The 12,120-nt window shown below is 35.3% G+C and overlaps 3 protein-coding genes across 3 annotated transcripts; all 3 read right to left on the reverse strand.

Moving 5' to 3' along the window:
* Positions 1-1,706: 1,706 nt before the first annotated feature.
* Positions 1,707-2,078, reverse strand: LOC125849933 (60S acidic ribosomal protein P2-like). Its single transcript, XM_049529883.1, has one exon. It carries the CDS (start codon positions 2,076-2,078, stop codon positions 1,743-1,745), a length of 336 nt encoding a protein of 111 aa, XP_049385840.1. The 3' UTR covers positions 1,707-1,742.
* Positions 2,079-2,959: 881 nt separating this feature from the next.
* On the reverse strand, positions 2,960-9,835 carry LOC125849932 (protein MULTIPOLAR SPINDLE 1). The gene is made up of 11 exons (XM_049529882.1): positions 9,573-9,835; positions 9,444-9,501; positions 8,918-9,064; positions 8,759-8,818; positions 8,413-8,498; positions 8,259-8,313; positions 7,587-7,700; positions 6,428-6,620; positions 5,061-5,131; positions 4,601-4,816; positions 2,960-3,649 (listed from the first exon to the last, which is right to left on the reverse strand). The coding sequence occupies exons 1-10, from the start codon at positions 9,792-9,794 to the stop codon at positions 4,632-4,634; spliced, it is 1,191 nt and encodes a 396-aa protein (XP_049385839.1). The 5' UTR covers positions 9,795-9,835; the 3' UTR covers positions 2,960-3,649; positions 4,601-4,631.
* Positions 9,836-10,785: 950 nt separating this feature from the next.
* Positions 10,786-12,114, reverse strand: LOC125849930 (eukaryotic translation initiation factor). Its single transcript, XM_049529881.1, has one exon. It carries the CDS (start codon positions 12,081-12,083, stop codon positions 11,196-11,198), a length of 888 nt encoding a protein of 295 aa, XP_049385838.1. The 5' UTR covers positions 12,084-12,114; the 3' UTR covers positions 10,786-11,195.
* Positions 12,115-12,120: the final 6 nt, after the last annotated feature.

Here is a 12,120-nt window from a genome sequence, read left to right on the forward strand (position 1 = left end):
AACCCTCCGTAGGGAGTTGCGGGAGCAACTCGTGAAGCCTCACTATTTTTACACATATTTTGGGCATTTAGGAGCCATTTTATAGGAATTTGGCGATTTTCTCAATTTTCGTGTGTGTTAGCCCATGAATATTTTGATGATTTTACTTTCGGATGATTATTTTTTGCAAAACCTTTACATAGCCCTTCGTAGGGAGTTGGGGGTGCATTACGTGAAGCCTCGCCATTTTTTACACATATTTTGGGCATTTAGGAGCCATATTTTTAGGTATTAGGAGATTTTCTCAGTTTTTTGTGGGGGTTAGCCCCTAAATATTTTGGGGATATTGCTTTCGCATGATTTTTTGCAAAACCTTCAAGAACCCTCCGTAGATAGTTGGGAGAGCGATACGTGAAGTCTCTATTTTTACACATAGTTTAGGCATTTATGAGCCATTTTATAAGAATTAGGCGATTTTCTGAGTTTTTCGTGTATGTTAGCCCATGAATATTTTGGTGATATTGCTTATGGATGATTTTTTTTGAAAACCCTTTACAGAACCCTCCGTGGGGAGTTGGGAGACTAATACGTGAAGCCTCACTATTTTTTACACATATTTTAGGCATTTATGAGCCAGTTTATAAGTATTAGGCTATTTACCTCAGTTTTTCGTGTGTGTTAGCCCATGAATATTTCTGTGATATTGCTTTCGGATGATTATTTTGCAGAACCTTCACTGAATCCTCCGTAGGGAGTTGGGGGAGCAGTATGTGAAGCCTCACCATTTTTTACACATATTTTGGGCATCTAGGAGTCATTTTATAGGAATTTGGCGATTCTCTCAATTTTTCTTGTGTGTTGCGATTCTCTCTGTTTTTCTTGTGTGTTAGCCCATGAATATTTTGGATATTTTGCTTCCGAATGACTTTCTTGCAAAACCTTTAGAGAACCCTCTGTACAGAATTGGCGGAGCAGTACGTGAATCCTAGGCATTCTGAACCTTCCATAGAAAGTTAAGGGAACAGTACGTGAAGCCTCACTATTTTTTACATATATTTTGAGCATTTAGGAGTCACTTTATAGAAATTTGGCGATTTTCTCAATTTTTCGTGTATGTTAGTCATGAATATCTTGATGATATTGCTTCCAAATTATATAGACAATGAGTTTAATTTAATAGGTTAAAAAACCAATGGACTAACTAATACATACCAAAAATTCAAAGATAATCTTGAATTTCTGTTTCGTGACATATTTTCCATCTTTGCCAAAAAGGCTTAAGGGTCGCATCTAATATTCCTTTACATGATAGAAAACTAGGTGGGGATAAAATCAGATATAAGATTGTATTAAAACTTAATTAAAAATGCTAACAGTAAGATTAGGCTATACATGATTTCTACTTGCATGATTCAAACGGTTAGTTAATAACAAATTTTTATTTGTTTTATTATATTCTCAACATGTTTCTCGTGGGTAAGATTCAAAACCATGACTTATGTCAACTCTAATATTAGAGATATTAAGTGATTTAAGTCTGGAGGAAGTTAAAGATGATCAAATAAATTTAAAAAAAACAACACACTAAAATTAAAAATATAAAATAACAGAACAAAACTAAACATGCATATAACCAACATGAACTTAATTAGATATAAAACCAAATAACTAAAACAAAATAAACAGAATGTCAACTTCAGTTCCAATATGAATAATTTATATTGCAGTTATACTGTCAGCGCATAAAACTTAAACTCCTTCGTCTAACCAAAGATATCAAGAACAAAATCCTCTTCATCAGACTCTTCTTTCTCTTCCACTTTCTTTTCCTCCTCTTTCTTCTCCGCCACCGCTGCAGCAGCACCACCACCACCACTAGCTACCACAACACCACCACCGGAAGGCACTGAAGCTAGCTTCTCTCTTCCGGCAGCGATAAGTTCAGCAAGGTCTCTTCCTTTGACTTGAGATAATAATAACTCAATTTTTGTATCATCAGCTTCCGCTCCGACGGAGGAGAGAATTGCTTTCAAATCCTCCGCCGTGGGATTGGTGTTTCCACCCAACACCGCCAACAAGTAGGTGGCGATCACCTTCATTGTTTTGAGATTTTATTTTATTTTTGGACTTTGTGAAAACTTGGGACCAAAGAATGGTTTAGGGTTTGGGGTTTTTGAGAATATATAGTGTTGTTTGGTGTTTTAAAGGTGTTTTTTTTTTTTTTTTGGTGTACAAGTAACGTAAGTATAATAATTCTTAAAGACAAAAATATAACCTCCATTATTAGGATAGAGATTTTTTCCTTTTTTTTCTAATTTCATTACCAAAAATTAATGCAAGAAATTTTAAAAAGGGTTACTATAATAGTACTTTTGATCACTTGGTTATTGATAAATTCAATTTTAGTCCTTAAGATAAGCACATTTAGCGTTCATTTTCTTGATGTGCACTTTTTATCCCTTTTTGCTAATAAATATTCATAATTTTTTTATTATTAACCGTTTCATCATTTAATTACTCATGTGATATCCCTTTAAGTTTGAAGGTAATATATTTCTAAGAAAAATAATCCATAATGACATAATTTTACATATGGGATGAAAAGAATGGTCGGGTTCAGTCTACGATAGCCAACGGATCTAATTTCAATGTGAATTTGAACATGAGTAATTTCTATAATCAGAAACTATACAAAAAAAAGTAAAATAGATTGAAAATATGATTTTATTAAACCTTCCTTTTATACTGGAAATGGCTATGACCTATAATCAAAGCTCAATATTTATTTGTTTTAAACATCAATTAATAGAATATTGAGTATAAACTTTTGTTTCTCATTCTTTTCCCCTTTTCCTCGTTGGCTCATAGATTTCAAAACGTGGGCCCAAAGAAGAAAATTATTTTGTATTCCAAAACTAAAGAGATTAGATTTTTTAATACCTAACGGTAAAGGTCATTAAAGATCAATTTCTACAAAAAGTTCCGAATCATAATTTTTATTCCAATAATACAGCTACACTATTTACTTATAGCATATTTGCCTAAAAGCAGAGGCAATGAAAGGGAAGCATCTTATAATACCAAATGCTAATTAAAAAGAGAGAAATTGTAACATGTATTACAACTTACACGTCAAAAGCAACAATTCCGTCGATGCCTTTGAATATAAAGCCACTTTGTCAATTGTCCTAAAGCAATAAAGAAGGATAGCTAAGCAAATCCATTCAAGCTCAAGGCCTAAGATACACTAGTAGAAATTTTTAAAGGATACAGTAGAAAAGAACTCAACATTATATAGTCCTAACAAGTAATAAGATAGCACAAAACGGATGACCGGGAGAAGCAAAACCAAATCAGGATAACTGCCTAATTTATGTGTTAATTTTCCTTTTATTGAGCCGTCAAGCAAGTCGGCCTTCACCGTATTTCTGCTCTAGCATGGCTACTAGAGCAAAAAGAAACTAAATGAAAGGAGATAAAACAGAGGTGAATACACTTGCAATGAAGATATTTGTTTCCCGATAGCAGATGATGATCTTGATCTTTGACGAGCACCCACATTTGGAGTAATAGGAACGATTCGTGCTCTCCTTTTAATCTGGACGTTAATATCTTGAGTTTTAGTACAACTTAGTTGCCCCTCCTCCAGTGGTGGAGTTTGGCTTGGAGGCTTGAAAGTGGATGGTGGAATGTCAGTAGAAGCAGAGGTTTTGCAGTATTGGGACAATAAAAGAGTTGCTAATAATGAGAGAACCAGTATGGTTTTGGCTTGAATCATGTCTACTATGCAAGAATTAGATAGAGAGATGATGTACAATGTAGTAGCTAGGAGCAAGTTTGGTTAAATGCAAGTCGAGAAGGACGCTATATATCTAGCAAAAAGCGGAAGTGTATCCAATACAATACACCTTTTTTGCATCTTTCAAATATATAACGAACTTTTTGGTATTAGTAATCCATCAAAAACAGGAGAAAGTTTTAAGGCTGAGTAATCACCCTTCAAAATGTAGTGTGAAAAATGAACAAGGTGGGGACAGGGACAACTCTAAAGTTGGGAAAGACAATAGGTAGTACTAAAATAGGAATTCTTTGTTTATAAGTAAACTTATCTGATTCACATTCCCGCCACCCTCAATATCACAAAGAAAAGTGAAGAAAATGAGAAAAGAACATGTCTGGATTAAACTACGAAGAGCTAGAAGTCAAACCGTCCAACAACCTCATTTATGCAAGATCTCAACTACGACGACAAGGAATATGAAAAATAGTGATGCCACGGGAAGTCAAAGATTTGCTTAAGCCGACAATTTGGTGGAACATATTTCAACCAGGAATCTGGTTCCACAAAAAGAGATGTGGGATTTTGTTCTAACTGCACATGATGGTGTGCTAATGTCATGTAGATTTTGTTCAATAGGTGGATTTTACTATTTACATGCTGTTTCATATTTTCATATTTAAAGAGCATCTTTCACTTTAAAAGAACTTTGATCTTTGATGCTCTGGGAATTAATTAATTAAAAAGAACTCTTGAATTTTAAGTAACAAAGCATTTGCGATGACACAGCTGAATTTTCTATGCACAAGAAAAGAAGATTTGTGTTGAAAGCAAGTTACTTACAGTTCACAAGGGAAAAGCTGCAGGTCAGTGCTTAGCTAAACAAGTTCTCAAGAATCTGTGGGCTTAGCTTTTGCAGAAATGACAACTGTCCCACTTGCTTGGCCACAACTCCGATTACACGATCTATGTACAGGACATAAAGAGAATTCCTGTTTTCTAGAAGTTCCAATGCTTTTCTTCCGTGGAGAATTGATACAACCCATTCTTCAAAAAGCCCTACAGAGTAAATACAAACGTATGGATATTGTCAGGTCCGTTTCCATCATTAACAGTATTAAAAATAACCTTCACCAGATAGGTCATTTATGGGAGCCTGCTAATTATCCTTGTGGGAATATATATCACATGCAGTAATTTCCCTCAGACGGAGGCAGAACTCCTCAGACCCGATAGAAGGAGAGGAAATAGGTTATAGAGAGAGAAAATGTGTTATGTATCCAAGTGATTAGAAGAAGCTCACTTATGTCGAAATCTCCACCTTTTGACCAGGTTAACAAATAATCTGAAACCAGAAATTCAATAAGCTGAATCCTGCAATTGAGAACGTATATTAGGCAATTTTAGTCTCCTTTTTATGGGTTAGTTTCAAGAAGATTCATAAAGAAATGAAGAAATTAAAAGAAGTAAATTGTGGATGCAGTAAAAAGCAAATACTAGGCAGTAAACTGTATGCCACATTATTCCTACAGCCCCTTCCAGACAGAAATCTAGCAAGCTTAAGCTATGGTTCCAAATGTGAAGTTTAAACACAACTCCGGTGATAAACCTTGAGGTACATGAACATCCCCAAGTTAACTAAGTAATCTGGCAATTCAGGCAGCATAATTTACTTTTGGTGTCTGAAGCAGGCACAGCTTCTGATCACTTAATTATTGCAGCGTTTCAAGCAATGAATAACTATTTACACTAAAGAAAAGGGGAGCACACACCAAGTAATCCTGCAGCTAAAACCGCCATTTAAAATAAAAAAAGAGATTGTGAAGATGATCGCAAAATATAGTAATGATCACTCCACTAGAGGATACTAGAAGCAAATGATGACAATACCACATACAGACAACCATTTCAAACTTTATGTTAGCTTAACTGACAAAAGAAAGAACGGAACAGCCAACTCGAAGTAAATGTCATACTCCCCATAGGAACTCCAAATTTCAAGGAACAAATTCCAATCCTCAGATTAAAAACACCTTCAAATCGGGAAGTTTGGAGGGACAAGCGGTCTAATATAAAAATTACAGTGTTTTCAAACCTCTAAACAAGAAACACAAAATAAAAATATAGTATATGGAAAGATGTCAATGACCAGAAAGGAAAATATGTTATCATACACAAAGGAAAAGAAATTTCGTCAAGAGTAAGGACAAAAATAATGGACAGTCGAACCTCTTTATAACAAGACACTTGTTCCGACATTTTTTGGCAGCTATAGTGAAATATTGTTATAGAGAACATACAATATAACATAACATGAAAGATTAGTTTCACGTAACAAATGGTTGTTATAGTGAAATGTCGTTATAGAGGATAGTTATAGAGAAGTCAGATTGTTCGTCCCATTATTACCAGCATAGAAACAAATTTCAATGACTGAAGGAAGACAGCATTTAACAAACAAGAAGCCAGGCTTATAGCCTAGAGGTACCAGTTGGGATCTCCCACAATATGTATGGGTTTGACTCCCACTGCCCCCTTCTCCCTTCTCTTTCCCTTCTGCAGCCCTCTATTATGTGATAAGAAAGTTAGAAACAACTACAAAACAGAAGCATAAAAGAACAATAAAGCCAGATAATTAAAGACAACTTTATACAAGCTGGTGGGACTTACATCATGTACATAGAATTATGCATACTTGGAAAGGCATCATCAAATGGATCCATGAAAAGCAAACTTTCTGCCATTGCAGAAATCCTTTGAGAAACTGCAAATATTAGACGCTGGCCGACAAAAGCCTCATTTCCGACCTTACGCATCAAATGTTGAATATAGAACTGAACATCAGCGTCAAAGTGATGAGAGTCTGAATCATATCATTAGGGAATCAAGAGTTAAGAAGCCATATAGAAGGAAATATAAGTAAGTTACATTGAGGAATTTAATAATGAAAATGCTGCTGTCCAAGAGCAAAAATCACTTTAAATCGCTGTGAAATTCAGACTCATGATCCAACTAACTAATAATAAGTCCAACGATAACAGGGTCACAAGGGTCTGTCCTCTTTTGATTTCAATGGTCTTTGCTTCTAACTATTCAATATAATCCATATTTTTAAACTAATAAGAATTAGATTCAATGAATCTTTCAGAATCATCATCACAATAGTTTGTTCCTTCATATATAAATAATTTATTCATAATTATTATTCAGCATCCATCCAAAAGAATTAGAAGCATTTTACATGATCTATGTCGTGTGGAAACACCAATTTTTTTGTTTCTTCTGCAAAAAAATTTAAGGTGTCTTTCTACACTAAGAGATAGTTTCATCACAAATATTGGTCGCCTCTGTCCAAATTATGATACTATATTTATTTTGATATGTCCAAAAACTTTCTACAATACTCTACCAATATTATCTTTTATATAACCTCAATAAACTTTAAGAATTCAAATTTGTTTAATGATTTGTCCACCGCTTTACTGTTTTATTGCTACTATTTAGAATTTGCAAGTCAAATTAACAATGATGCATAAATGGGATGATCAGAGTATAATAAATCAAACATCCATTATTGTATAATAGGAGTAACTGATTTGTTTCCATTTAATACGTATCAAACCAAAGAACTTTTATCAGTATCATGCTGAAACCATTTCTTAGTTCTGTATATGCATATACTGGGACATATCTACCAAAATCTTTATAATTAATTGAACATGCTGGTTCTACCATTATTAAGGTAGGAGAAAATAAACTTCCGCAATCTGCTAAGGTGAAGATAGTCTTCAAAAACCTAGTATGAATAAAAAGAAGATCACATTATTACCATCTCTATGCAAGGCACTGCACATTCTTCTCAATAAACGTATGATTAAACTGTTGATAATGCCTTCCACGGGCTCTCTGTTTCTTTCAGTTGGTGACATTGTAGCCAGTGTACCTTTAAAGTAGTAAAATACAAATACTGCTGAATTTGGAAGTCACTAAAGAAAGAAGAGTAGACAGTAATGAACCCATCTGGTGCTATCTTAATATTACAACTGAAATCTCAGAAATTTAGGCACTCCATGCAGTGAAATGGTTCGGTACTTTTAAAAAGGTGTTGACAAAGAAGGGTAAATCGTGAACCTTTTGCATTTTCGAGTAAAAATTAGAAAGCTTCATGTAAAATGGAAGCACAAATCATGAAGATGGTTCTCAAAGAGCAATCTTTCCTTGAAAACTCAAATCTTAGGATGAAGCTTCACTAGACAGTTTTTTTCCATTTAAGTTTCAGAACAGATAATACATTCACTTATTAACCCCTTGATTTCAGCTTCTATCACAACCCTCAACACTAGAAATTAGAATATAAACAGTACATCTGTGAAATCATTAAACGTGGGTGTATTACAAACAGAAAAGCATATCAGGAATTCAAGTTAAAAATTTCCAGATGTTGCTCATGAAAAAATTGTACACGTGAAGGCAAAAGGAAATGAAAATATTGTATCATTACCAAGAATAAAGTCCACGGCTTGGTGGCACCAGTTCTTAAAATTACCTTCCTCCAACTGTAACACATTTGGTACAAAAGCCAAGTGAGATGAGACAAACGATATTCATAGCATAAAACAAAGTGTCACTAGCTGGGGCTAATTGAAACAACATACACTTTGAGGAGAAATAGTGTCACAAAGCTCCAAAAGAAAATCAACTGAAGCACTCAGTTGCTCAACATTATTTTCATTGTCATGTTCTGCCATATAAGAAAAAACAATATTCATACTTCTCATCTATAGCTGAAAACTCATGTTAAGAAAATTTTGCCAAACATGACCTAGAGTCTTCCAGAGATAAAATTATGGCACATGTAAGATATGACATTTATCACAGCATGGCTGACGTATGATAAGATCTCAACTCACTGTAACTTCTAAAAATCATCACTTTGCAAGTTAACCATCAAAAGTAAAGACAAAATTACATCCATAAGAAGATCTCTAACTGAACTTTCACCTGAAATGCGGTGAAGTAAGGAATCATCTGGTCTTCTCCTCTTTCTCTCCTTAATCCTCACTGGAAAAATATACAAGTAAATGAATTCAGCTAATGTATATGAAGGCCGAATTGACAACTTTAGACCAATAAATACAACAGCATTCCTAAAATGCAAACCTTGTCTGAGAAATCTTCTCCGCAACACATCACTGAACCGTTGGTCAGAACCAACTCCAATTTTCTTAGGACTCAATAATCCCAACTTATCAAAGAAATAACACTTGCATGATGCACTTTTTGGAAATATATCACACTGTGAACCATCTTACTCCAGGAAAAAAAAAGTACAAATAATCAAAACAAAATAGCCGATCAATGTGAATCTACCTATACAAACAACACAATAGTAAATCAAAATCAAACACATAACAAAAAATCTTCAGGTTATTCTTCTTATCATTCAATTTTGATTACCATACATACATATTCACAAAATTTCGAGGTCAAAATATAGCAAGATAATCAGAAATGTAAAGCCTAGATGGTCATAACTACACATTGTTATTTTCCAATCGAATCCATCACATAATAATAGATCCTAAGGAAATTGCAGTGATCATCAAAAAATTTCAATATAAACATTTAAATAGAAATAAACTTAAACAATCTAGCATAAACTATAACGAAAATTAAAAAAACTAACCTTCGGCTACTTTGAGATCCTCCTTGAGCCTGAGAATTTCTCGTTTACGCTCTTTTGCCTAAAAAATGAAAGTTAAGTAACTGATAATAGAAATAGGAAAACGAAGGAATTCAAGGAAATTGATCGAACTTTTTGTTTCCATTTAACAGCATCATCGGAATGAGAAAGAGGGGCGCAGGAAGAAGAAGCTGCGGCAGCAGGTTGAGGAACGACGGCGGTGGAGGAAGAAGGCGGAGCCGGTGTTTCTGCCGGAGGTTTGTGGAGAAGCTTTGATCGGACGAGTGCCATTGCGATCGCGAGTTTGAACGATTCATCGGAGTGGCTCTTCGGTTGCTCTCTCAAAATCTCCATTTCTCTCACAGTGGTAAATGGCGGGAGTTAGCTTGTTTATAAAACGTTACTCGCGTGAGCTTTTTGGATTTTGGACTAAAAAGTATTTTTACTAAATATGTTTGCTTAGTTACGTAGTTTTCCCATAATATTTAAACGAAATTTAAACGTCTATTAATTTTGGAGTAACTTCACACGTGCAGAGTTTTAAAATGACTAAACTTCATGTACATATAATCGTAATTCAAGCACAAAATAGTTAAACTAGTCATATTTCTCTAAAGCTCAAGTAAAAATAATAATTGAAACAATTGTAAATGCTTACATGTCTAAAATTATTTTGAAATGAGTGTACTTATAATATTTTAAGTATAACGAATATAACTTAAATGGTGGTACAATAATCCGAGTATTTATGCACTTCAATCGTTAAATATGGTGGCTCTATTTGAGAAAATAATTCCAGCATAAATATTAACATACAAAATAATACAAGTATTTAGTTGAACGAATTGAAAACTATAATATTACATTAATATTAGGTGTTGATCAATCATACAAAAGAAAATGATACTGCATAACTAATGCATTGGTTATTGACATTAAATTGTACTCATATCAAAGGAGCACAACAAGGACACTCGATCGTTCTTATGTATCTCAATGGAATAGTCATTCTAAGTAGAACCCCTTCTTACGATATGTCAAATAGAGCGGGGAATCAAGTAATAGCTCAGAAGGAATTTTGAGTGTCAGCTTACACACCTAAAGACTTGGTAAAATCCTACAAGGTAGAGGGTGGTGTACACAAACCTTACCCCTTAGATTTGCGAGATAGAGATGTTTTTCGAGTGTATAGAATACTGATGGAAGCAAAGATATGATGGAGAATTCAACCACTAGGAGTAGAACTTCAAGAACCCTTTTAAATCACAACATACTACTCAAAAGACAAAACAAAAAGCATAGCAAATTATACATATACAAACACACAACAGCACCAGCAGAAGATAAAACTTAAATGTGTCTGAATTTTCCTTCAAAAATGGTATATAAAGGCTCAAGGAGTTGAAGTATGAACTCAACAGATTTGACAAAACTTTTAATCCATCTAGTCAAAAGAGAGGAGATAAATAAATAACTAATGAAATACAAAATGAGGGCCTCTTTGCCTAGAGCGAATATGAAGTACACAATTAACCATCCTCAAAAGGCAAAATCTTTCTTTCAACATACTACTTTCACCTTGGGAAAAAAAAAATACAACTCACTTAAAAATCAACCTGCTCTCGACCATCCTGCGGTTCAGTTGCTCTAAACTCCATTGGACATCAACAAGAAATGCTGAAAAGTGAGTTTTGAGTACATTCCATCTACTGAGGTTACAGAAAAATCGATCTTCTCAAAGAGTTGATCGAGCTTTTATTGAAAGAGAGCTTTGCATGCCTCAACATCGGATGCTTGCGAATCCAATACTGCTTGGCCTGTAGGACTAGAGCTAATAGATCCCATTGTAGCTGTGAATACGTCTTTCTGGTATAGATCATCGGTTACCTTCTTCAAGATCTCATTGACCACCTTGAAGTCGAAAGCTCCAGCCAAAACTAGTCTAGATATTATGTCACCAAAATTTACCGGTGCTTTTGGTAGATCCATGGCAAGGTCATCCAGCAGAGAGGAAAAGTTCAAGAATCCAGTGACCAAGTCCCCAGCAGTAAAAACCTTCTTCACAAACAAGTGTTCGAGAAGCTGTGCAACTGGTTCAACACATGGTGGGCTTTTGTCTAGACCAATTGATATTGCTTCTTTGACAACCTCAGAATGGTAGGCTGGGGATTTGAGCTCCTCAACACACTGCAAAGCTTCTTCCAGAAGCCTAACACTGAAATATTCCTCAAGAAGAGATGCTGTTTTTCTCTTTAGTACATCAGGTGTCGAACTTGCAGCAGGAGCCTGGGGTTTTGCAACAACTGGAGAAACAACAGTTGTTGAAGGTGGTCTAACCGGTCCGGGAACCTGTGATGCAGGGTTCATGCCAATACCATAGGCCGTAGGGTGAGCAGGAGGAGCACCACTACCTTGCAAGAGGGCACTAGGCCTGCCACTCACGTAACCACCACTACCCTGAGGCAGAAGTTTTGGGTTCAATGCAGGCGACTTGCCAACCAATGGTGGCTGACTTCGTCCACCAGCCTGAACCAGTGGTCCATTACCTCTTGGCATAGAGCGGGATCTAGGAACTTCCCAGTTGTCATTATCCATCCCAGGTGTACCAGGCATCTTCCTAGTTCCGGGCATTCCAGGCATCATACCACCAGTGCCTGGCCGATTGATAGGGAAGCCACCA

The sequence above is a fragment of the Solanum stenotomum genome, unplaced genomic scaffold (assembly GCF_019186545.1).
Source record: "Solanum stenotomum isolate F172 unplaced genomic scaffold, ASM1918654v1 scaffold11612, whole genome shotgun sequence".
In the NCBI taxonomy this organism is placed as follows: Eukaryota; Viridiplantae; Streptophyta; class Magnoliopsida; order Solanales; family Solanaceae; genus Solanum; species Solanum stenotomum.